This window comes from Ochotona curzoniae, unplaced genomic scaffold, assembly GCF_017591425.1.
Source record: "Ochotona curzoniae isolate NIBS_2020 unplaced genomic scaffold, NIBS_Ocur_1.0 contig_3622, whole genome shotgun sequence".
NCBI lineage: Eukaryota > Metazoa > Chordata > Mammalia > Lagomorpha > Ochotonidae > Ochotona > Ochotona curzoniae.
The window spans coordinates 9,876,391-9,903,605 of record NW_024465926.1 but is presented as its reverse complement, the minus strand read 5'-3'; the positions used below and the strand labels follow the sequence as shown (position 1 = coordinate 9,903,605).

Below are 27,215 nucleotides of genomic sequence, written 5' to 3'. Positions count from 1 at the left end.
GCTTTTATATTATACACCAGTAAGACAGTAAATTTAAAACTTATGTCAAATTTCCCCTATGTTTTTAGTGTTCCATTTTATATTAATTCTTAATTAGAATCACTTTGGCATTTTCGTTTTTATTTCTTCTTTTTTCTTTCGCTATTTGGAAATGTGTTGAGTAATATTTAGGAATTTTTCAGTTATCTTTTTATTACAAAATCCTAGTTTTATTTCACAAATAAAATGAATCTTGGATGATTTCAGGCCTAGAAATTAATTGATAATTTATGACCCAGAATGGTTCATTTTTCTAAATGTACCCTGTTCTTTTTGCCTGCTTACTAAAAGGTTATCAAGTATCAAATAGGTTAGTTTGTTAATCATGAAACTCAACCTATGCCTCAACTAAATTTGCTACCCTTTTTCTGTTAGATATTTTGAAAAGGTTATTAAAACCCACAACTCTGATTCTGAATTTCCTTCTTCTATTTTTTGAATGATAAGTTTTTCATATATTTTGAGGCATGAAACTTGGTGTATTCACTTGTTGGGTTTTTACAGCTTTCTGCTGAACTAACATTTTACCATTATGAAATGTTTTAATCATTAGCGTAAGGTTTCTGACATCAAAGTCTAGTTGATTTGGTGTTTACTAAGAACCTTGAGTGTGGACATCGAATGTCCCTCATCCTTCTACTCTGAGCTCTCTGTGTTTTCATATTTAAAGTATGGTATCTGGAAATGCTGCCACGTGTTTTATAATCCAATCTGAAAATTTTTATCATTTAATTTTACTATTAAGTCTTTTTTATTGAGTGCAATTACTGATATATTTTTTGCTATCAATCTTTTGCTCCATCATTAAGTATTCAATACCACGGTGGGAAAATCATTAGTTGAATTACAGCCAAAATCTTTGTATTGTTAGAGTAAATAGGCAATAAAATTGGAAAAATATAAGTGCTAATAAACTCATTCTGTGACAGATTTCTTTCATCTGAGTTCCCATATCTTTCCCAGAAATTATTTTGTCCATGTATTGGAAAAAAAGGAAACATGGCCTTAGAAGTAATTATTTTGGATTATCATCACAAGATGTTAATCCAGGAGATGGAAAGTGAATGAATGAACCGTACAGAATCATTTTGCTTTCACTAAAATAAAACTGTTGATAAATACTTAAATAGTGTTTACCTTTCTTTATCCCTTTTTAATATTCTGGGCATATTTTTACTACAGTTGATATGCAAAATTAGTAATTTAAGACTTGCAAACAAGTCTTCAAATGTTGGGATACAATTTCAATTTTGGTTGAGGTTTGATACTTACCTGGTTGGAGTGTTCACCATCTTTTACCAAGTACTCTTTCTACCATTCCAAAATCTTGCTAATTTTTATTACCATATTTGCATTTTTTAATTCCATAATTCATTTGGCATGCAGCTGCATGCTGCAAGTGGCCCTTGATCTCGATTTTGTTTGTATATGTGTGTTAGGATTGTTCCCTTACTTAAAGTCCTGTGCTAAAGGAAATGTGTAGAACCACAATCGTGTTAAAATCTGCTCACTAGTGGAAAAGTTGGTTTGTACACCATGAGGTTCTGGTGTCAGTTTTGGTGAATGGGTAGTCATTTTCTGAAGATTGCAGACAAATAAACTCTTGTGATAGTTTTCCTTACAAGAAACAAGCTGCTGATAAGAATATGCTTTCATCTTTCGTGTGGGTCATCAATGGCCATGACCTATAACTTTGATTTGTGAGGAACAATAATGATTATCTTAGCACAGGTAATAATGGAACTTTTCTAAGCAGCTGTAATCATTGCCTTACCATTTTCCTAAATAAACACTTGCCCAAACTGTCTGCAACTCCTTAAAACAGGAGTCTGTTTGCAGAGGAAAATTTTAACATGGCTGTGGATGGAAGCGTTGCCTCTTCTCACTGCCCCAGAAGGAGCCGCGTGGATGCTCCTCAGTGGGGAGTGCTCAGTCATATTGCCAACAGTTGTGCTTGCCTTATTTTTGCTGCCCCTCCTCCTGGGTGTCGTATTGATTAAATGCAGCTGGGAGATTCCTTTGTTTTCTATGGCAGCTGATCCAATGCTGGAGCAATTATGGAAGTTGAGTATTAACATTTTGCCAATATCTAATATTTTTGCCCTTTAACCAAAACTCTTCCTTTCTGCTAACCCACCCTTCTCGCCCCGTGGGTGCTGGTGAATAATAAAATCAGGTTTATTTAGGCAGTTGATTTTATCCTGCAAGGAATTTATTCACCTTCTATTTATAGCCTAAAAGAAAAAAAGAACTGAAGTAATACGACATCCTTTACACATTCATTTGTATGGAAGAGACGAAGAATATGATTAGCCAAGGCTTATGCTGATAGCCAAACAAAGGACAACTAATTCAGTGTTCTATCATTTCAACATTGTGAGAAGTGAAAACTTTTTTTAACTCTTAGGAGACAAATGGTTAACTGCCCAGCTTTCACACTTTGCAACTTGAGATTGAGAAATTTTATGTAATGCAAAGTTCCAAGGAGATATTAGAGTTCACATCAGGTTTTTAAAGAATTTTTTATTGTACGTTTGGATATTTGAATGAGTATTGGAAATAGGAACAAGTTGAGCAGTTTTTTCTTTATGCCTGGTAAGGTTGCTGTCACCTTAGAGGTGACATTAACTGCTGGCATAGTCAGGCTATAGAGCTGATGTTCTTATTCAGCATTTTTTAAAGTATTCACTCCATACTGAAGAGGAAATATTTCAATTCAGGAATCAGAAGATGGCAAGCAACCTTCCCCCCCTCCAAAGATGTGCTGATGTATTATTACCAAATATAGAATCATTTATAATATTAGTACTTCACAGGGCAGTATTATGGTCATTTATGTATTTTATTCTAGTAAAGTTTCTAAAAACCATAAAGAAGTTTTTTTTTTCTCGTAAAGAACAGAAGGGAATATCAAAATATGATATAGTGAGTAATTGAGCATGAGATGATATTTTGCCACTGAAACTGCAAAATGCCTATCTGAATCTATGCTAAGTCACCCACATCAGCTATTTTTTCAATTGTGTAATTGCTATGACTATGAAATGTGTGTCATAATGATTACAAAATCTAGAAACCTGTAATTATTTTTAAGAGGCAATGGAACCTTTCCTCAATGTAAGTTTTTTTTGTTTTGTTTTTTGTTTTTCCCTTCATTCTTAGGATAGGAGTGAAAGTGAGTGAGGAAGGACAGCCCTCGATTGTTGATTATTGCTTAAGGGCTGCAGTGTCTGTGTAGAACCGCTTGCCAGCCAGGACTCCCGGTCTTTTGGTGTCAATGTTTTAGCATGTCTTTGACTCCTCTCCTCTCAGCGGTGGGCAAATGGAGGTCCGGGGGTGTTGGATGCCTAGGCAAAGCCGGCACTTGAACCCAGGTCTTCAGCTTGCCCCTTTCAGGAGTCCTGCAGCACCTTCTGTGCACATCAGCACCCTGATGCTTGGCTGTGCTGCAGGTGATGCTTTGTGAGCTCAACCAGGTGGCTGAGTTTCTGCCTTCTGAACCAAGGCTGAGCTCTTGCAAGAGGTTTTGCTGTAGCAGGGGATGAAAAAACACTGTTCCCCATCAACTGAGTTCCCTGAAGACTCTGCAACTCCACACCTATAATTTTACTCCATGCCCTCCGCTGTCTGCAAGTAGTGAAACCACAGTTTGAAATGTCGTTGTGTCTGTAGCTAACTTCATATTTGTTTTTGTAAAATTGGTTTTGTTCACCGATGCCTTTACTTGATTGATAGCAGCAAAACTGGCAAGAGGTAATGAGACTTTCCACAAAATGTATCTTTACCGGGATGTAACAAATGGCTGTGGCTAGCCTCATCTGCAGGAATTGCGGCTTTCAGCTTGAGGAAGCGGAAGAGGAACTGCAGTGAGAACAGCGCTTGAAGGGCACTCGGTGCTTGTGCTGAGGCTGCACGTGCTGTGCCAGCAGCAGGGTGACACTGCTTGTGTCGTATGAGTCTTTCAGGGACCCACTTCCTCAGTAACTAGTAATCCTTTTCAAGACTCTCTTTGCACAACTGGGGGTAAAGTGAAAGTACCTGAGCAGTGTTATGCATACTTTGTGATTCGAGGGAAGATATTGATGAGAAATGCAAAATGCCATGGCCATCTTAAAAAAAAAAATAGTTGTTAGCTGTGTTTCTGGAAAGGAACACTTTTGTAATTCAAAAATGATAACAGGAATCTCTGAGTCCTATATTTGGGTGATCATTTTGATTAATTTTCCCTTTAATTTTTACTCAATAAACTATTTCAATTAACTACAAAAACACAGTTTTTGGCATATTTAATACATCTCAAATTTTTTATCATACATATTTCTTTCAGGGGGATTAACGTTATGGATAACTAAACTGTTTGACTTGAAACTATTTAATTACCCTTTCTTGATCTAATTCCCATATTTTTTTTCCTTGAACTACTATGTTGCATTTTAATACTATTTACTTGTCCATTAATTGTACCTCAAGCAGTTTTAGATTTCACATAAATGATATTCCAACATGCTTTTTCCCCATTCATCATATTTTGGAGACTTAATTATATGTTAAGTGGACATTGCTTTAAATCATTTTAATGAATGTAAAGCATTGCAGTATGTAAAATGACTACATTTATCTATTCTCGTATTGGATTTTTAGATAGTTCCTAGTCTTTTTGATATTATCAACAGTTCTGCATTGAACGTTTTTGTGCATTATCTTCTTTGTGCCACTGTGTGAGGCTTTTCCTTAGGATTAATACCTACAAGTGCAATTTCTGAATCTTAGGGAAAACTTGTTCTGCACTTCACTGGATTCTGAGTTGGTCAACTGTTTGTAGCAGTTTGTACCTCCACTGGCAGTATGTGAACACTCTTTTCCCATAACTTCACCAATATATCACCCACCCAATCAGGTGAATGAAACTGATTTTTGCTAACTTGAGGTTTGTGAAATAGCATCTTAGCTTGTATTTTTGATTATTAGAACTATCTAACAATGTTACAAGTGTATGGGAATCCCTAACCTTTCTTTTTCTATGCTAAAGTTTTTGTATATGTTGTACATTGCTGATGCTCAAAACCTAAAGCAATATTTTAAAAATAGATAATGAAAGTTCTTGCTTCCATCCCGCCCTGTTCAGCCCATCCCATTCCCATTTTATTAGTTCCTTGTGTTTTTTTGCAAATAGATGCAAGTATGAATGCATGCTCTTATTTTTTCCTCCTTACACAAGAATGGCCTGTGTCAGTTCTTCTATATCTTGCTTTTTTCCACTTAAATGTGTCCAGGAAATATTTTCATTTTTCTTTTTTTAAAAAGATTTATTTTATTTTTTTTTATTGGAAAGGCAGATATACAGAGAGGAGAGACAGAGAGGAAGATCTTCGGTCCGATGATTCACTCCCCAAGTGAGCGCAACGGCCGATGCTATGCCGATCCGAAGCCAGGAGCCTCTTCCGGGTTTCCCACATTAATTTCTCTTAATTAATCCCCTTTGACTTTAAGCATGCTTTCTGAATTGTGCATTGATGTTTTTAATTCCAAAAAAATTCTAGCTTTATATTTTGAAATACTGTCTTTCCATCATTGCATTTTCCCTGCAAAAGACAACTCTTTTCTCTTGAGAGAAAGGTAATTACATCCAGAGTTTCCAAAGTTTGAACCACCCAACTAAACATACTGAGGTATACAAAGAAAATTCTACATGGTAAGCCAACAGAACCACAAAGAATCAGGTAATGAAACAACCATGCTTAGCATGTTCAATGAAGCAAGTGAAGAAAGGGCTGGTGAGATGGCTCAACTAGTTAATCCTCTGCCTCCAGCATCTCATAGGAATGCCAGTTTGTGTCCTGGTTGCTCCCTTTCTGATCTAGCTCCTTGCTTATGACATAGGAAAACAGTGGAGGATGGCCCAAACCCTTGGGACCCTGCATCCTCATTCGAGACCTGGAAGAAGCTCCTGGCTTCAGATCAGCTCAGTTCCAGCTGTTGTGGCCATTTGAACAATGAACTAGCAAATGAAAGATCTTTCTCTTTCTGTCTCTCAGTCTCTCTATAAATCTGCCTTTCCAATAAAAATAAAATAAAATAAAACGAAAAAAATGGAGAGTGCTCCCCAAACAATAATAAGTGAAAAGGAAATCCAATTGAAAAGGCTCACATTTCAGAGCTTATGGGGGCAAAAAGCCTAGTTTTTAAGATAAAAAGTGACAAAGGATATTATAAATAACAAAATATTACCAGTTCATATAAAAAACAATGAAACAGAATACAGTTCAGCAAATACAAAAGGCAATAGGGAGAAATAAAAATGTGTCGAAAACATACAGCAAGTAAGAGACAAACACGGCCGGCGCAGAGGAATACACTGCGGCTGTGACACTGGCAGCTCGTTCAGGAGCACCTCTTCTCGTTCCGGCTGCTCCACTTCTGAGCCAGGTTCCTGCTGATGCTCCCGGGAACGCAGCAGAGCATTTGGGGCCTTGACACCCACATGGGGGACCAATCTATAAAAGGTTGTTCATCGTATGTTTGGATCATACGTTCTTGAACGGAGCCAAAAACATTTGCTAAGAAACAAGAAACTAGTATTCTTGGTTCTGATTAAAACCAGCCCCAGATATCAACAAAACATTCAGCGTTTATGTATTCATTTTTGTTGTCGACATTAGAGTAACACATCTACTATGACATTGCAGAGATCAAACAACATAATATACAGGTTTTCATCTTCAAAAGTCAAGAACCTTAGTTACATACCTAGAATCAGGTTAATTGCTGTGTCTTGAATGAAGTCAGGGACTTGAATTGCTAGGCTAAATATAGATGCTCTTACTATTTAAAATGTAAAGCTTTAAGTACTTTTTGTATATTTTTTTTTCTGTGAAAAAAATATCCACCACCCAGACTGGTGTGTGTGTGTGTGTGTGTGTGCATTCTGCCAGACCCAAGTCAGGAGTGTCTCTCACATGGGTGGCAGGGAGCAAACCAGTGGAACCATTACCTGCCACCTCCCAGGGTGCCCATTATCCAGAAGCCAGAATTGGGAGTGGAGCCTGAACTCAGATCCAGGCAGTCTGACATGGGATATAGGCACCCCAAACGGCTATGGCTTTAGTCCTCGCTAAATGTTTAGGAGTATAGTTCCTTTTAAATGGTCCATTTTCTGTTTTCGTCCTTCCTGTTCAAGATTTGATTTAAGTATTCTCAGGCTGCATGGCTGTTCCCACATGTACTTGGTATAGTCATTTTGAGAATGAGGAGTCTAGCTCTTTTTATGGAACTCAGTCACCCTCCTGGTCAGACCGCAGCGTTTAAACCATTTGTGAAGAAAATTCTCGGGCACTCTTCACAATGATTTGTATTTTATGTGTTTGTTACCACAACCAGGCAAGGGAATTGCCTTTTTCTTGCATCCAGAATGTCTAAGTTTTGCGATCCTGTCTTGTCCCTGGCTCGGTGGGGGAAGTGGGTGGTCAGAGAAAGAAGTGCCTGCCTAAGGTTGTGTGACATTCCCTAAGTTCAGCTTAGATAAACGGTAGCCAAGGAGCGTCATTCCAGAGTGAATTTGAAGGTGTGCTTGTATTTTATTAACTCCTAGGCGAAAAGGTGTTTGTGTCTCTCTATGGAGCTGCCGTGGACTTGAACATAAGGCTGGACAAGAATTCTTTGATCATCGAGAAGACCTACATCTCTCTCTCCAGTCAGCGAACTGTAACCATTCACAACCGCAGTAACATCATTGCCCATTTCCAGTGGAAGGTATTCGCCACCCAGGAAGAAGAGGAAAGAGAAAAGAATAGGTTTGTAGCAAAAATCATCCCTAATCAATAAAGGGTGGGGAGTGGGTGGGCAGGGGCAGTGTAAAAATCAGTTATTGTGAAAAATCAGTGAGTTTTATAGCAACTTTTGAAGGAGCTCAATTTTAAACTTTTATACCTTGGGTTCCAGTGTATGATGCTCTTTCATAATGCTCGTATAAAGAACCATAGCTGAGCTCTGTGGAACGGAACATTGCCACCCCTGATTCTCCTTACCCTTATTGTAACTGAGCAGTGATGGAACTGCTAGATTTTAAAGACCAAATATATCATTCTTTACTCTTCTTTCAAAGCTCATCTACTTATCTGTTTCTTCTTTTAACTTTATCAAGTCTGATCAGTTTATAAAAATAATTTCTTTTGGACTGGCATCAGTGTAGATTCCTTTTTTTTTTCAGTTAAAAAATATTTCCAGAAAATACTAAGAATGAGGAAATGAAGAGCTTCGATATAATGGCTTTTATGGTCTTGATTTTAGTTGCATTATTCAATCACTGCAAACCATGTAATTTAATAATGATTTCTTATATCACTAACACACTGCTTTTTTAAAATGATATTTTAGGCAGTGGAGAAAATTAATAAAACGTGAAACCAAAATGTTTAACTAATCTCACTGCTGCTGAATTTTGAACATTTTTTTTTTAACTGAATACATCCTTGCCTCTTTTAAACTCGCTTTTCATTTTATCTCTTGCCAGCCTCTCTAAATTAACACTTTGGGCTGCTTTCATTGGAATTTGTTTCAGCTTCTTTTTTTCACCCCTTTTTTACTTGCCTTTCCATTTTCATTAAAGATTAGCCCTGGGAAGCTTCAAAGCTTTGTTTAAGACCAAGTTAGCATGCGATAAAAATAAAAATCTTAGGTCCTTGGAAAGCAGGTGCACGTCCCCCAGTGTGCTCTTCCTAATTGAATCAGAAGGAGCTTCGACAATGACAGGACACAGTGGGCCAGAGGCCTTGTCATTCAGACAATAAGCTTTAATCACTGGATTGCCACTGTGCCACCTTTAAAAAGGGGAGAAAAGAAAACCCTGCCCTGCTCTGGCCTCGTAGCACGGAGATGTCAGTGGCTGGGAAAGGCAGCTGTGGCTTCATTTGTCCTGATTCTCCCAGCCGACACGTGCTCACCAGCCATCGCAATCACCCAAACGTGCTCAGAGAGAACATGAAAGTGTGGGCACAAGTCCTGAAGGTGAAACAGCAGAAGCGGTGTTATAACACTGCCCTTGTCCCCTGAGCCTACATTGTGAGAGGTACACCAGCTACATTTTTGCCGTGACTCTGGGTTGGACTTGTATGTATCTCCTGTGTGTGTTTGATGCTGTGCCAGTGTCCAAAAAGTATCTAAGGAAGTTAATTTTAGCAGTTAAACTGAAAAAAAAAATTAAAATCCATTAGCATTGGGGATACTGAACTACAGTGAATATAATTCCAGCCATAGAAGAAGGGACATTTATTGTTTTTCCCTATCACTTCACCTCCCCCAGCACTCACACCCTGATTTCTTTCATGTTGTCTTTTGATCTTACCTTTCTTCTTGCATTGTCTCTCTTTTACTTTATCTCTTATTTTCGTAACAAGGGACAATGCAGCATAGCAGTTACAGAACTGGAACTAGGAGCCTAATTTTGTCATGTAGCATCCTGCCCCTCTGAACGAATAAGCTTGGAAAGTAACTTCATGCCACTGAAAGATAATGCTGTCTTTTCACTTTGGGTGACATTCAACAACAGAGCTCATGTTTTCTCACACGCAGTTTACAGAGCCTGTTAATGAAGGTCAGATATTTGGTGCAGCAGTTAAGTCACCTCTTGGAATGCCTGTGTCTCATATTAGGATGTCTAGTTTAAATCCCTGTTCCCCTTCCAATCCCAGCTCAGCAGTGACATGCACGCTGGAAGGCAGTACGCAATGGCTCAGGTACCTGGGTTCCTGCCTCTCGTGTGAGCAACCTGGATCGCCTTTCCAGCTTCTGACTACCACCTAGCCCAGTCCGGCCAGCCAGTCAGGGGCATTTATAGATTGAAACAGTGAGTGGGAGAGCTCTATCTGTCTTTTTCTCTATCTGCTCATCCCTTTGCCATTCAAAGATTTTTTTCCCCTAAGTTATGAAGAGTCTACTGAATGGGTGTCCATTCCTTTTTTCCTCCTCACCTGATTGCTGGAGGAGATGGACGCCATCGTAGCCCATCGCTTCATTGATTAGAGGACCCCTTCTCTCTCTGTGCCCTCTCTTATTCCTTTACCCATCCTAGCGTCCTGTATGTTCTGTTCTCAGCCATCCTGGAGGTGAGTGCCAGGACAGGCTCACCCTCTCCAAAAGCAAAGCAGAGACAGAGCTGCTTGCCCTTGGCTCGGCACTTCTGTCCCCCTTGCCCGGCAGCCATGCTCTTGCTGTGGGTGGGGCCACTCCTCGCACACATCACAGATTTTTCTGACTGTTTTCAGACAATCATCAGTAGCAGATGAAGCAGAATGTTCTTTTACAGCTTGTTTGTGGGTAGAGGTTTGTGCAGCCCTGAAAAGCAGCAGCAAGGGTTGTGGCTGATGAGCTCCCGGCAGCACCTGTGCAGGTGTCCTTGGGATTAGCCTCGGCATCGCGCTCTTGCTCTTGCTCAGCAGAGTGAGCAGCTTCTTCTTTTCTCCATCCCCTTCATAGTCTGTGATTAAAAATGTAGAGAGAGAAGGTCAGCTTTGATCCTGAGCTGATACACATTTCTCAAGGCTCAAATTCCCCCTTCCGTGATGCCAGGGAGCTGAGGTTTAACAGCCCTGTAAACTTGCAGGTGAGACCCAGGAGCCTATGCGCTGCTCTCCAGTTGTAAGGCAGGTCAAAGCTTGCCTTGAGGCAATTTATCTGCTGGAACTGAAGTCTTTTAGAAAGTGCTGATGGCTTTGACCCACACCCTAACTTCTGCTCCAACCATCATGGTTTCTTATCCAGCATCTTGATGTGCTGTCTCTTCTCACCAGAGGAGTTTCCACCCCATGAAGTCCTCTTCCCTTCTGACAGTCTGTAATCTCTGTTCCAGTAGGGCTGACCCCTTCCTGCCCACTATGCTCAGTGTGTTGACACAAGCCTGAGGACTCTCGTCCAGGGATGTAGACATAGGGCTGCTTCTAGGCTCCAGACTCCAACCATGAAGATGTGTGTGCCCTGAGGGAATAGTTCTGAGCTATTGTTTGTTTTTCATTCTTTTTTTTGCAACTTTAGAACCTAAGACAGGACCTTTAGAAAGAAAAGTTCTCTTCATTCTCTTTCCTTCTTCACGTTAATTGCTCTGAATCCTGCAGAGCAATTAATCTCTTTATCTCTCTGGAAATAGAGACACCAGTCATTCTTCTGTTCTTTCCCAACCTGGTCCTGAGGGATTCTCATCACATTTGCCACAGGCAGAGACTCAGCATGAACTACTAAGGATTCCTGCTCTCTGTTTCTCCAGCAAGGGCATGGCCATTGTCCCAGTGGCTGCCCAAATTCTTGATCTGCTCTTAGGAAAAAAAAAAAAAACCTGGAATTCTCACTGGGGCTTCCACAGAATGGTCGGTATGGATTTATTTCACCACACTGACGTACAGGAAGTGGTGTGTTCCTCTGGATAAATCAGTTTTAATTGGGCTTCAAGTTTGCCACCAGCTCCTAATAAATGTAATCCGGTGGCATTGGTAGGATTCTTCACTTCCCTCGGGTCAGGTAAGAATCGAATCTGAAGACAAATGTGGTGACCTGGTACCCAGGAGTAGGAGCCCGGCCTCAATTCATAGCTGTCATTGCAGAGTTTCTTTCCCCGGTCACATGGCCCATCTGTTCCATGCCAAGTGGGGTGCAGGAATTTTTGACAGCCTGCAAGGCTGTTGTCTTTGGCTTGTAGTCTTCTCAGCAGCCACTGCTGCATGTGGATTGTGTGAGAGATCAGGGTTCAAGTCTCAAGCCCCTCACGATGAAAGAGCATTACTTACTCAATCCTGCTCCACCTGGGATTCAAGCCTCTCTCTCAAACTCTGCCTTTCAAATAAATAAAGGTATGTTTAAAAAGAAGAGATGAGTGGATGTTATGTTTCGTATTCAGTTCTCTTCTTGTCCTGTGCAGTTCTGTCTGTTCCGTTCATGTTGCTGTGTGTGCATCTCTGCCTCTGGGTGCTTGCTGCAGGCTCTTACCTGCTGCACATCTGCCACCTTTTATCCATGTCTTCCTGCAGGGATTATAGTCAAGGGTCAATGGTAATGTTTACATATTGGGCAACCATGGAAAATCTGCATTGCTTTAATCTGAGAAATGTTTAACAAGTTTTAAAACGAGTCAATTTCTGGTGCTGGCATGGTGGTGTGCCTGTGACACCAGCATACCATACAGGTCCTGGTTCTAGTCCCAGTTGTTCCGCTTCTGGTTTAGCTCCCTGCTAATAGTCAGGAGAGGAAGCAGAGGATGGCCCACAGGCCTGGGGGCTGTGCTTCGGACAGGCTGAGCTCTGGCTGTTGCAGCTGTTTGGGGAGTGAACCAGCAGATGGAAGATTGATTTCTTTCTCTCTGTCAATATATAACTCTTTCAAGTGAAATCTGTGTCCTTTTTTTTAAATTCCTTTTATTATTTTGCTTTTGTTTGGAAGAGTTACACAAAAAAAGAGACAGAGATATCTTACACCCACTGGTTCACTCCCCAAAGGGTAGAAATGGCTGCAGCTGGGCCTTTCTGAAGCCAGGGGCTTCCTCCTGGTTTCCTACAGGGGTAGAGGACCCGAGGACCTGAGCCATCCTCTGCTCCTTTCCCGGGCCACATGCAGGGAGCTGGAGCAGAAGCAGGGCAGGCAGGACTTGAACTGGTGCCTGTATGGGATGCCAGCAGGCATGTTCCTCTCTCCAACCCTTCCGCAGCTCAGCCACTGTAGACAGACATTTGGGGAATGAGCCAATCCTGAGAGTCTCTCTCACTCTCATTCTCTCCTTCTGTCTCTTTCTCCCCCTGCCTCGCAAGTAAGTTAAAAAAAAAAGTCACAGACATTTAAAAATGTTATAAAATATTTTTCCTTATTATTATTTTAATAGAGAAGCATAGTAGGAAGCAGGATAGCTCATTGGCTCATATCAGGGAATACAAACTGCAAGAAATCCACTTGGCCGTCTGGGCTCCCATCCTTCAACATTGTGACTTGGAGCAAGTTGTTTAATCTTTCTGAGCCTTGGTTTAATCATCTGTAAAGTGGGAATGATGTCAATAATAAAAATTACCTCATATAGTAGTTATGAGTATTAAATTAGGTGATGTATGTGATGACTTTGGCCAGTGTCTGATAACTAACATTTAACCAATCCTTCATTTTCTAGCATCAAATTTACTCACTGGGCTTGCTGGTGTCATTCCAGAACCTTAATAAATGTCTTTGTAGCTACGTCTTTGCTTATAAACACGATTATTTCTTAGAGCTTATTCCTGCTGGTAAAATTTATTGTTTGAGAAGGCACATAATTTATAAGTCTTTTAGGTAATTATCAACTAACAACATAAAAATAGATAGATTCCTTTCCTTCTGCAGACGAGCTGTCTGTGATCTGCCCAGCTCGGCCCAGAAGTGATTACTGTGGATGCTGCTTCCCACCTAGCAATAAAGAGAAGGCACGGAGCACTTTCTTCCTGCGAACTAGAACAGCCGAACCCATTTCCTTGACTTCTTTATGCTTTGTTACCAAAGGTCCCTGAATGCTCATGATTAAAAAGGAGATATTTGACAACCCCAAGCATAGAAAGTAATTTAGAAAATGAGGTAGACCCGAACAGGAATTCAACAACCCAGGCTTCCGCTCAGCACTAGCATTACTAAACAATTTGTCATCACTGGTAATGTGAGCACAGTGCTTGAAAAATGATCATTTGTTCTGGGAGGAGGCAAAAATTCACAAGAAAAGTTACACACAGCTCCTGTGCCAGCTGGGGAAGGCTGCTCCTCTAAATTACCCAACGTGAGAGACAGGAATGGTGGTGGGGGTCCTGGAGGGTGTAGCAAGGGACTACAAGCCCAGCTTGAGCATTTTGATATTTGCCTATGATTATCACAAAGAGAAAACTGGTGTTTATAAAGTGCCTGCTTTGTCCTGAGAACTGCAGCAGGTCCTCAAAGATTTAACCTTTAGCACATCTTTCTTACAGAGAGGCGCCTCCCAACGTCCTAGAGCCAGTAGATAGGTCATGGAGTCAGTATCCAAATCTGGTTCCTGCTATCTATTGGTTGTGTGGCCTGGGAAACTGTCAGCTGCGAAACAATCAGAATTCAGCCAGTTTTGAAGTCATTTATCATTGCCAACCAACACCCCGAACTGGTTGGAGGTATTGTTGTAGAACCCTCAAACAGAAAGCCAATCACTGACATTGGAGTGGTGGAAGAAAGTAGCTGTTTATTGCAGTATGCAGAGCAATGGGCCAGGCACCTGTTGCATAATTCCTGGGTTCCCCAAAGAGTTAGGGGTGAAACAAAGATGAGTGGAAGCTATCTCATGGATTTTTATTTCTTTTTATCTAGTTTAATCTCTTTAAAACACTGTATTTCTCATTAAATTCTTCACTGACTCATAGATCCTACAGAAGCATCATTTTCTTCGAGCAGGTTCTTGAATTCCTTTTTCATTTCTTCAGCAACACATTAGTCATTTAATAGCACATTATTTAACTTCATGGTGTTTTTAATTTCTTCTTTTCTTCCTATTGTTCATTTTGTTTTGTGGCTTTTCATTTAAGGGGATGTATAGGTAATTGTATAATGGAGACTATCATATCCAGATGTCAGGATACAATAATGCAGTGTGCATCTCTACTTCCAGATCAAAGATGGACTCCCAATGAAACTATTAACTATATCTTGACAATAGTATGCTGTATTCTTTGCCATTGTCCATGCCCCACAATGATGGACATATGACTGTGTGTGAAGAACTATACCATAGTAACAATATAGGGAAACTCAGGGGGAGGGGAATAGGGAACTTGGGGAGGGGGTAAGGAAAATCCCAGGACCTATGGAAATGTATAATAAAATAATAATAAAAGTAATAAAAAAGAAGAGTGAGTGTTCTTACAGACACTTGCAGCTGAAAGGTACATACGTGCAGGGTTCCTGACTGGTCAGCAATGCCATGATCTTTAGGGAATTTATGAGGGTCTGGTGGGCTCTAGCCCATGGTGGTGGGGGTCACTTGAGAGTAGTTACAGGATTTTCTTCCTGACTCCTGGGCATCACTTCCTTAAGGCAGTGGAGTCCTCTTAATAAAGGTCAGTCAGGGATGCCTTGTTCTAAGGGAGACAACCAGACAAAGACACCTGGAACTAGGGGAGAGGGTGTGGGTCTCGACCACACTTTTATATTACAGGGGTTCAGTTTCAGAGGCAAGATGGATTTCCAGCATTTAACAAAATGTAATTATCTAAAAGAAACTCTTTGTCCAGACAGACATCAGGACTCAGGAGCAAATAACAGGACACTGGGCAACAGTGGAGTCCAGGCAGGGCTTCTGAGAACCTCAGCCAACGGAGGCTCTGAGGCAGCTGATGGCCGGTCACACCTAACCAGGCGGCATGGGGGACTCAGGGCCAGCAGGACCCTGTCAGGGTGATTGATGGGGAGGACTTCTCCAGGAGGAAGGAGGGCAGGGGGCGCCCTTTGGAAGGACCAATGTGAAGCTCTCCTCCCCTGTATCTGCTTCAGGGTGTGCAGTGATCTGAACAAGGAGGAGAAGAAGGAGACGGACACATTCCTGGAAGAGTGCATCGTTGACCCTTCACTCCGAGAGCATCTTTCCATTCTCTCCCGCACCTTCAAGAATCAAAGGATGCTGGTCCAGGAGGACAGCATGTTCTTCCTGGATAACATCTTCACAATCGACCCCCTGGTGAGCACATGAATAAATCCTGACTACCAGTAGATCTAAGGGGAGCTCAGGACTTGTTGCAATGAGACTTACTCAGCTTCAGGATTGACATGGTGAATTCTGGAAGGCAAATTCCAACTGGAGAGCCTCACCATCACAGGATGCTCAGTGCATATTAAGGGTGAGAATGCTCACAGTTCACACAGTGGATCACATTGCCTGTACATCGGTCACTGTGGTACTGTTTCACACATATTAACCCTGTGTTTCATTTGTATGTCCATGGTTTGACAAGAACTCCATCAGGTAGAATTAGAACCCCAGTCTGCAGATAAGGAAATGAACATTTAGACAGACTCCATGACTTGCTCAAAGCCAAACTGCAAGTTTGTAATTGAAAATTCTTTCCTGATGAACCTGATGGCAGAGTTGGATTCCACAGCCTCAGCGTGATTGACATTTGGGGCTGGGTGATTGTTTGCCCTATCCACTGTAGGGTGTTTAATTCCACCCGTACTTTAACCTGTGGGTCTCCACACACTGCCAAGCATCCCCTGGTAGAAAATATCACTCCGGTTAAGAATTGCTTGTCCTTATTTCACTCAACATATTTGTATTGACTGCATGGTCTGTGCTTGGCAGTGTGTGAGGGAAGCACTGAAGAGCAAAACGTGGTTCTTGACCTCATAATCCTATCTGTTGAGAGCTGCCCTAGAATCAGAATAGAGTGTGGCTCCACACTAAAGCAATAACCATTCAATGCCACTGCTTTAAAGTAGCTAGCAATTTGTCCATTAACCATCTGACCAGTGTTATGCTGTGGGCTTCCTGTATAATTACCTCACATGTAGCAGATAAGAAGTGATATGAAGATATGAACAGCAGCAGGAGACAAGAAAGCCAGCAGCTAGTCCCCGCTGCCAACCGTTGCCATGTAAACCAGTTGGAGAACAGAGCAAGAGTACAAGGACATCCAGGAATACAAGGTCATTTGTGGGAAATGCCTCTGACAGGCAAACTCACTTTCCCTCACTGTGCCGTTTCAAGCTGTTAGAAAGGCTTATAACATGAAAAAAGAGGCTTGTAGCTAAATGCATTTGAGAAACATTAGGTTCAGTGTTGTTTGAAGGACTTCTTGGCTGTAAAGCTTTGCCTAGTCTTTAATATGCTAATGTGTGTTGTAAATCTCCAAGAGGGAGCTTTCCCCTTGAAGACATCCCCTGGGGACTCATGTTCTGTGGAACCCGCTGCGTGAATCAGTGGTGAAGACAGTAAGTACACTACACTTGATTGAGAAGCTGCAGTGTTTATCATAGGCTAGGGAATTGCCGAAGACTTCTTGAACCTTGAACTTGACTGTACAGGACAAAGACTTTTGGAAAAGAGAATTGTGGGTGTGTGTGGCCTGGGACAGCCAAGGCTCTGCAAGTGCACTGGCCATTTTCCAACATGAAGGGTCCATGTTGGAAAATAAAGTTGGTCCTGGGGATTGAGATGAAATCTTCTGTCCTGCCAGAAGTTTCTCCAGGGCTGTGCTGAACAAAGTCATCTCCCAAATACAATATGTTAGGCCAGCAAGAGGTGAAATTAAGATAAGGACCCAAAGTAACAACAAATCAAATCCAGGGATATGGGAAGGTCTGGAAGGAATCGCTGGTGCATGTAAGCAAGTGGCTGAGCTGGGTCAAGGCTGGGAAGACTGTTCAGTTACAGTCATCATAGACACACCCCAAGGTCCACAGACTGGCCAGTCCTAGTCTCGCTGGCTGATTCACTCATCCTGTTTCCCACCAGCATTCCCGAGTGGATGGCCCTGGAGTCACAAGCATGGTGGTTGGGAAGAGGCAAGTGGAAGGCCAGAAGTTAGTCTATCCGCTTTGGGGTCAGAAATAGAAAGCTTAGGAAAAATCCCAGACTTCCTTCTCCTTCTGCTTCCTGCCTCAACTTGAATTTTATGTTGGAAATGTCTGTGTATTGCATGGCATTGAGTATGATCACTTTTGAGTTCTAGACAGGAATTCAGTTGGGTGTTTTTATCACAAGGCATGTTCTCACCTGTAGGAAGAAAAACATCTTTAAATATGTACAAATAGTGCTTCTATATAAACGAGATAAATTTGTTTGTGTTGTATATGGGGGGAAATGCCAGAAATAGGAAGAGAATAATATCTGTTTAAGTTGTCTTTATGGAATCTATATTGGATTTATCTATCCCATATAATATTCAGCATTTATTTTTTCTTGTAGTAATGACCCCTAGTTGGTTCTTGACAATTTTTGCAAAGTGAACGTGAAAGCCTGAAACTTTCCAAGTGTTTTCCTAATGTTATTCTGATCAAAATGGCAGGACTCAGTATATTATTTATTGCTGTTTAATCCTTTTTCCTACTTAAAGATTCTGTTAGCTTATGTAAATACAATTCTTATTTGTATGATATCTTACCCTGTGAATTACTTTTGGGGGTGTCTGATGGCAAAATTCTGCCTTCTCACTAGCTTCTCGGCACAATCGTGAATTTTTAATGTTTTTTACTGTTGAGATTTTGATTTTGTGCTTTGGGTAAGTGAATGCTTCAGTAATCTCAGAGAACAGATTTGTGTAAGGATTTATGGAAGAGATGAGATCTGAATTGAATATTGAAATTGAGATGAGATTTAATGAGGTGGGAAGAGAGAAGGAGAGTGTGTCCAGTTGGGGAAATTACAAAAACATAGAAAGAAGGGGAATCTACATGTAAGATCATGATAAATAGAGCAGGTCTTCTGATTGGGGAAGAGAGTAGAGACCTGGGCTGCTTGGGCAGCTGTGTGCATTAGTGTAATCCTACTGTTTCCCCACCCCGCCCCTTCCCCACAGAGGTGGCAGGTGTGCTCCCGGAAATGAGCAAATGTGTGGTCCAGGAGGACTGGTTTCAGAGAAGTGGTGGAGCTTAATCAGCATTTCCCTGTGACGGTACCCCAGAGCTGGCGTTGTGCGGATGCCCATGTGGCCAGTGGTGCTCAGGGTGTCTGAAAACCACTGCCTGGTTCAGAGTTTGTGTTTGACACACTCAAGTTGGTTGAAAAGATCTTCCCTGACAGCCCTTGGAGAAGGACCAACAGAGGAGGAGACTGGTGTTGGGGCTCAGACAGGGACAAGCCGGGACGGGGAATTCGGAGAGGGGGGATCCTCTCTGTAGTCCACATCAGCAGTAGAGTGCGAGGGATGGAGGCCAGAAGGGGGAGAGAGAGAGAGAGAGAGAGAGAGAGAGAGAAAGAGAGAGAGAGAGAGAGTGAGAGTGTGTGTGTGTGGAGTGGGAGGGGGCAGGGTGAAATGTGAGGGGCTGAGACATGAGGCCTACCTTGAGCAGCCCAGTGGTGTTTGGAAAGGAAAGGGTGTGGTGGATACTTTTTGGTTGACTAGTCATTGAGGGTCTAAGTCTTGCTCACTTAACAGGTCAGATGTGCCAAACTGTCACCACTTAATTGATGACAGCTGAGCTATGCATCAGCAATTAGCTTTTTCTGAGACTGTTATGCTTTCTAATTAGCTTCTTGATATGCGTTCAGTTCACAGTGGAAGCAGGAAAATCAGGCAGTATTGCCTACCAGTCAGATAACAGATCTCTGATTTATAGCCTGTTCAAAAGATAAAAATGAAATTAAAATCATCACAGGAGCTTAGAGACCATTTTATTTTGTGTCAGACTCTTTAGCCACCAAGACAGGCCATTCTCTTCGAATGAGGTGGATTTTACAAGACAAAGCACGGTCACAGTAAGATCTGAAAAGAAACAAGAAATGTGTGCTTATTTTCTCTGATTGAGTTTAACATAGCTTGGTTCTTCAAGTGCATCAAACTGAAACACAAGAATCATGTAGCCCTGCTTGTGTTCTCTGCATGAGTGTTTTGTGGGACAGTGTTCCTGTTTTAGAGGCTCGTGGAATTTACAGAAAGGAGAGTCAAGATCAGAAGACAAATTCTGTCCCTAAATAGCCCGGGGTTAGTGATTGGTTTGAATCTGAATCCCATTGTCTTGGTATTATGGCAGAAGAAGCTTGATTCAGTGCTTAGGAAAGAGACCCAAGATAACGCAAGGTGTGAGGCCTTACTCTGTCCTGCCACCTGTCTGCTACTTCCATTGCCTCAGCACAGTTTGTTCTAAGACACATTGGTTCAGGTGGTTGGCCATCAGGTATGTTACCGTAACATCAAGAAGTTGGGTGCTGACATAGCCACAAGGTTCCAGGCCTTCCTGTTTCCATCACTGTCATCTTGTCTAAATGGTGGGAGGCTGCAGCTGCCCCACCAGCAAGAGGTGGCACTTTGTCTTTTGAAAGACCCCAAGACTGGGGAGAAAAAAAGGGGAAAGGACCCAGTGAAACCCATGGAAAGGAAATTCAAGACGGGGGAAATGTTTTCTTAAAGCTTCACTTATTAATTTATTGGTATTATGAAAGTGACCAGAGTTTCTGGTTAATCCTTAAAGTGTGAGGTGTGCTTCTACTATTTATATTGACTTTCTCGTAAGAAACTCTGATAGTATTTCAGAATATTGATACCATTAACGCATTTCATCTTTACCTAGGAAAGTTACTGTGTTCCATAGAATACTGAACATTTGTCAAGCCACCTACTTCCATATGAGTTCCCCATCTCTTTGAAAAAGAACTGCAAAACTGAAACTATTATGTGTGTTTTCTGCCTTCCAGAAAAGCAAGTGAAATTGGCTACTTTGGGAAATAAAATATCCTGTTGTACTAGGTGGACCCCAGTTCTGCAGAATTTTGACATTCTCATTCTGTTATTTCCTCTGCTTAGATCTCTTGGGTAACCTGAGAGAGATTCAAAGCCAAAAGAAAAAAAATGTAGTTCTGAGAATTCAAAGGCAAAAGAATATCACAAGGTAAAAAGAGAGAATTACAGTTTTGCTTCCCATGGGCATCTAGGAGTCCACTGAGAAATGGCCGCACAGATGTGCTGGCCTTGCCTCTGAACTCTATTGCTGCTGGCTCAGGTCACACTTTTAAGATACAGCAATTTCCTGAATGTTTCACACTTGATATTTTCTTACAAAGAAAAAGTTGAGAATTTAAAGGTATCTTCCAGAACTGTCCCTGGCTGATTGGCGAAGAGTGGTGGTCCTGGGGAATGCGTTTCCGCTTCTGCTAGCAAGTGTCTCCCCCATCAAGGGAACCTTCATCCAACATCCCTAGGGAAACTTAAGCTGACTTTAACTAAGCTTTCAAAAGGGAGAGAAACTTGATCATTTCTTTATCCCCATGTAAGTAATCATAAACCATGCTTTGTTGTTACCTAAGCCTGCAGGAAACGTGCTGTTCCAGCAATTCAGACCTCCGGTGCACAGCTCAAATTCAGTTTACTTTTCTCTTCTCCCGGCCGGCTTAGTGAGTGAGCTCAGCATAAGCAAGCTGGGTGGAGGCCCACACGGGTGCAGCTTCATGCTGCAGCCTCTTCCTACTGGGCATGACCATTAGTCATGAGTCACATTGCATGCACAAGGGAGCTGACTCCTTAGAAATGGACACCCGGAAGGAGAAAGGAGGACAAGGATCTGCTGAGAATGAGCTGCCCTTGACTAGCCACCACTTCTGGGCCAACGTGGCTTTCCCAGCCTTGGGACTGCCTTCATTAGGGCTGTCGTTGCAGCTTGGGCTCAGCCGCATTGTCTCCGGTTGTATTGGAGAACCAGTGTGGGTGGCGGGAGGCCCAGGGATGTCTTAGAAACAGCAAGCTTCCTCTTGGCTCATTAAAGAAGTTAACCACCCTTCTTAGCTGGAAAAGACACAATTCTGTTCTTTACTGAGAGGGAAAAGCCAGAGCAGCACGCCAGGCTGCCTCTGCTCTCTGAAGCCCCGGGGGAGTTTTTGCTGTGTTCGGGTTAGAGCTGAGACCAAGATGGAGTACACCTTTTGTGAAGTTTTACCTGACAGATGGCCAAATCTCAGAGCCCTCTTTCAGGAACTTTTATGGTCATTATTTTGAGATTCATAACTCTGCTTGATTCTCAGTTTCTTGTCCTAGGAGAAATAATAGGGTAGCAAAAGCTTATGTGTCAGGGGCCAATTTGATCTTTCCTCTGTGATAATTAGAATGGTTTGCTTTCTGGGTTTTTTTGGCTTCCATTTATTTTTCCATCTCTCTTTGAGACAACTGCTGGTTGCACTGAGTGCCATTTAAGAGAGCCGTGGTTTCTCTTATTGATCTGGAAGGGTCTAGAAAAATAGTTGTGGATAGTCTCAAGAATTTAAGTTTCTAATCAGTGGTTGTTTATTATCATTCACTGAAGAAGAACTTACTTTTAAGAGCATGTTTTCACTTCCTAAGAACAAATAATTCCATATGTTGATATTTCTGTGGTATTGTAAGGAATATGATGTCAGGAAGCATGCTTCTGTGGATAATATTTTCATCTTGGTGGAACTGATGGAATTTATCATACATTAAAGCTGCTTTTGTCGTTATTTCTCTGCTCTGTTCTGAATACACTGGTCCCTGACCATCATCTAATCAGGATAGCCTAGTGAAGATCTGCTCGTGACCCTTGCAGGAGGTGCAGAGCCTTAGCGCTGACTGTGCCATCCCAAAGTACCATCCCTGAGTCACCTTTCAGGGGGCTCTGAACCTGGAGCGGAAAGGCCGTCACTCTGCAAGCGTGGTCACTGAAAAGTGCACTGCTTATAGCTCAGCCTGATTGTCAGCTATAGGATTTTGAAATTTCTTCTGGCCTTTTCCTTCCTTCCTTCCTTCCTTCCTTCCTTCCTTCCTTCCTTCCTTCCTTCCTTCCTTTCTTCCTTCCTTGCTACCTCCCTCCCTCCCTATCTTCCTCTCTCTCTCTCTCAAATAATGTGAGGATGGTGAAGACAGTGAGGATTTACATTGTAATGAGGTGGGGGCAGTTAGGGAAAAAGTTACTGTAGAATATTAGCTCTGCTGCTTACTCTTGGTCTCTGCATGAGTGAGATGTATGGCTAATTTCCTTTTGCCCTGACTTCCCCATCTTTAAAATGGGGTTGATAACTAGTTTATGATGTGAAACTTGAACTGGATAATGTATATAAACCCTTAACACTGTGTAAATATGATTTAGAGTTAGTGTCTCTTCTTAGATGAGAGAGTTTGATTGGAAAGGCTGATAGTTGAATGGAAGAATATTTGAATCACTCAAATGTAAGAATCAAAGTCTGTTTTATTTGACAACTGTGGAACTTGAGTCCTATATGTATGTATTTCTCTGATTTTGCACTTTTGGGTTTGATTTGGTAGGATTTGCTTAAGGGAAGGAAGAAGGAAGGATGGAAAGAGAGAAAGAAAAGGATGGGCCAGAAAAGGAAGGCAAGAGACTTTTTGAAATATTTCCTTTTTTATTTAAACATTTTCAAGAGAATTTTAAAAATACATATTTATTTGAGATGCAGAGAGAAAGGGAGAGAGATCTTCCATCCACTAGTTTCGTGACCCAAGCGGTCATGATACCTGGGGCTGTGCAATGCCAGTTTTGGGGTTAGAGGTTAGCACTGCATCTGGGTCTCTTAGGTGGGTAGCAGGGCACAAGCACTTGGGTCCCCTTCCACTGCCTCCCCAGGGGTATTGGCAAGGTGCTGGAGCAAAAGCTGAGCAGCCAAGACTTGAACTGGTATTCACATGGACTGCTGGCATCACAGGCAGGATTTTAACCTTATGCTGTGCTGTGCCAGTCCCAAAGAAAGATTTCCCACCCCCACCCCATATCATAAACCAATTTATTTGGAGTAATTTAACCATACACTTATAAGTAAAGACTTTTGTACATAAATATCTCAAAAATATGTACTATACATAGATTTCTGAAAAAAAATTAGAAAAAGACTTTTTAAAAAGTTTCCTGAACAACCATCAATATAATTTTGTAATGACCATTAACAAGAGATTTACTTATTTTAAAAGAGTTACATAAAGAAAGACAGAGAGAGAGGAAAGACAGAGAGAGAGAGAGAGAGAGAGAGAGAGAGAGAGAGAGAGAACTTCCATCTGCTCATTCTCTCCCCAAGTGGTTGCAACAGCTAGGACAGGACAGGCTAAAGCTAGAAGCAGGCACTTCATCTGAATCTCCCAAATGGATACAGGGGACCAGACACTTGAGCCATCTTCTTTTCCCATGCCATTAGCAGGGAACTGGATCAGAAGTAGATCAAACGGGACACAAGTAAGCACCCTTTCGAATGCCAGCATTGCAGGCAGTGGCTTTACTTGCTGGGACACAGTACCAGCCCCTAGAACACCATTTTTCAAGAATTCTTTAACTTCTCATGAATTAGTGGCTAGAAGTGCATGCGTGCTCAGAAAGTCACTGAACATAGGCCATGAAGTCACTTGGCTGTTTGTTCTTATTACAGGAGGAAAGCTGATGTTCTATACACACAGAATTAATATTTGGACAAAAATAATGCTTACGGTAATTAGCTTTAGGTCTAAAAATGCAAAGTGGATTCCTGCTAGCAGGTCATTTGACTAATAAGTGAAATGAAATTATTCTCCTTTCATCATGGGTCTTAGGGAAAAACAAAACGTTAAGACCGAGAAAGAAGATCCTTACAGTATAACTGAAGATCATCTAGACGGAGAGTCCCTCACAGATTAAGTCCTGCATACTTGACGTCTCCTTCAGAGCAGGGACATGGGCTGGATTGAGAGAGGGGCGGTACATGAAAGAGCAGAATGGCAGGGTCTTGGGGCGGAGCTGCCAGTATAGAACTGCAAAGAAGGAATGTTGATGTAGGAACCGGTAGGGAAATTTCTGTTTGGAGTTTTCGGAAGCGTTAGAACTGAGCAATCATGAAAGGAAAGCTCTCTTTCCCAGAGACATAAATGACATGGAAGTTAACTTAAGAAGTGTGGGAGAAAGCGTTTGGAAATGTTCAAAGGCATGCCAGTGAAGTCACTTCCTGCTTCTGCAGCTTCCTAGCGGTTTGCTGAAGAGTGCTGTCTTGAGCAGTTGCTACAGAGAAATAGAAGTTCCCTAACTTTCATTTGAACCCCAACTGAACATTAAAGTTGTTGTCCTGCATGTTGCTGACTCCTTCAGATGAGCTGACATTGACAGCCTCCCTCTGTGAGACGAAATGCAAGGCCACACTTGCGGTTTGTAGAGATGTCCCCTGCCCCTTGTACTATGCATTGCCTGCTCCGGGGCCAGTGGGGTTTGAGAATCTGGTTTGCCGTTGAATTATCTCCTGTGCACACAAAATGCTGTGTTATTCGTGGATGTAGATCTGTCTTTCCGATGAAGGATGGCTAAATCTTTAAAAAAAAATAATAATAAATAAATAACATGTAGGAGTCAGCTGCAAGGATGAATAGATGGGTATCTCACAGTAACTACACAGTGTGAGAGCTAGAAGATTCAAATACGTAGTGGGCAGCCGCCAGGAGCCAGCTCTGGTTTAGGTCTGCAGGTAGTGCAGTGCTTACCCTCATAGAGCCTTCATGCTCCCAGTCTGATATGGCAATGTGAGTGCCCCTGGGCCCAGCTCACTATCACTGCCCTCAGTGCTTCTTGGTGGAGCTACTGAGGAGCCCCTTGGCGTGAGGTCTGGAGGGACACTGAAAAAGGTACTGCTTAGATGGGTTGCTCTAGCTTTCTGTGTCTCTCCCCTTGTTTGGCATCTACCGTTCAGGCCATTTTGTTCTCAGTTCTTTATCACGGAAGTATGTGCATTTAGAGCCAGACTGGGCACAAAGTGTTCACCAGGGACTTCTTGAAACCGAAGCCTAATTATGTATCAAGTTGTCTTAGTTTACTTCACTGGTGGAACTGTTTATGGATTTTGGGATATGTTTATCACTTAGCCTCATTTGTTCCCACATACAAAAAACATAGAGAAAACTTAAACATTCCAGGCTTTTCCCACTACTTTCATCTTAGTCATTTTGAGCAGCAAGAACAGCAACAGAGTGGCTCAAGGCAGTTCCTCCTGAGCTCTTCCTGGGCACTGGCGCAGGACAAAGCGTTACATCTGCAGTGTTTTGTCTGACCTTCAGGTGTCCTCGGAGCCCTTTGCATGGCACCATTTGCATCTCCTTTCACAGCCCTGGGATATTCCTGCAGAGGCCCCAGATCACATGGCGCATGCGAAACTGTGCTTATCAAAAAGTACCGGACAAGGGGATTCTGACCTGTGGCATGTTGTATTCATTCTAGTTTCAGAACTCAATTTCCTTATCATAGCTTCTCTGGGGTTCAAGCTAAAGGGAGAAATTCCACCCTGGATCTGAAACAGGGTTTCATCTAGCCATCGCTTTGCCTTGGCCATTACTATGTTGTCGTAGAATGAGTGTGTCATTACACTGTCACCTCAAAAGCTCATTCTCTTTGGCCCTTCTGAACCTCATTTACACAGGCACAGACCTGGCAAGTATGTTATAAACTGTTTGCGTATATATTTATCATCCTGCTAAGGTGTGGGCCCCCTGCCCTCTTCACCCATAGTCTTCCTCTGAGGCATACGTTATGCAGACAGTGAATTCACTGAATACACATGTTTAAAAAATACCCCAAACACCCTTACTCTCTTTAGTAACTCATTATAAATTCATAATCGCAGAGAAATTGTCTTTGGAACTTGTTCCCATCTTTTACTGCCTCCTAAGTTAGCAACCCATTATAAGTTTATTATCTTCTGGATAATATAACGCTTTCTTGTAATTTGTCACAAAAAAAAATTTGCTTTTGATTTCTTGGAATTAAACCCTCAACACAGTTGGTTATATAAATTGGCATAGCTATGAGAAAAAATAATATACCATCTCATAATAATAATAATAGTAGTAGATGCAGAAAGTCCTCTTCTGGACGTTTACCCAAAGGTAAATTTGGGTAAATTTACCTCAAGGAGGTATCTGCACTGTCATGTGCATTGCACATCATTCAGAAGAGCTGAGCCAAGGAAGCAGCCCATCTGTTCCCGCACAGATGAAGGGACAAAGAAGGCGTGGTGTGTGCGTGCCGTGGGACACCAGTCCTTACGGGAGAAGGAGGTCTTGCCGTTTGCAGCAGAGGTAAACCCAGAGGACATTATGTCGAGTAAGTCAGGCCTAGAAATACAAATGCCATATGATTTTATTTTTATGTGGAATAAAATATCAAACTCACAGAAATAGAATCGAGTAGTTGAGACCAGGGGCCCAGGAATGGGGGAAACGGGGAGATGTTGACTGAAGGAGACGAAAGTGCAATCGTGAGAGTAACAAATCCTGGAGACCTGCTGCCTAGCATGGTGACTGTAGTTCATGTTTTCTGTCCTGAAAGCTTGTTACAAGAGTAGCCTTCAGGTACTCCTGCCATGCATACCCGCATGTACACACACACAGAAGGAGAGAGAAAAAAGTTTTGTGGAGATGGATGTATTTAATTTCCTTGACTTTAGTAATCATTTCATCATATGTGTACATATGTATAAAAATGTTGTATAGCTGAAGTATACTTTTATGAGAAATATTTTATGAACTTATAATACAACATTGACAAGC

At 41.9% G+C, this 27,215-nt stretch overlaps 1 protein-coding gene across 2 annotated transcripts in view; it reads left to right on the top strand.

The window, feature by feature from the left end:
* Window positions 1-27,215, top strand: part of HYDIN (HYDIN axonemal central pair apparatus protein) — a 235,599-nt gene that overhangs the window by 27,264 nt on the left and 181,120 nt on the right. For both annotated transcript variants that reach the window (XM_040982405.1, XM_040982404.1), the window contains exons 7-8: window positions 7,628-7,829; window positions 15,544-15,727. In XM_040982405.1, the coding sequence (XP_040838339.1) occupies window positions 7,628-7,829; window positions 15,544-15,727 (386 nt within the window). The remainder of the gene's footprint in view (window positions 1-7,627; window positions 7,830-15,543; window positions 15,728-27,215) is intronic.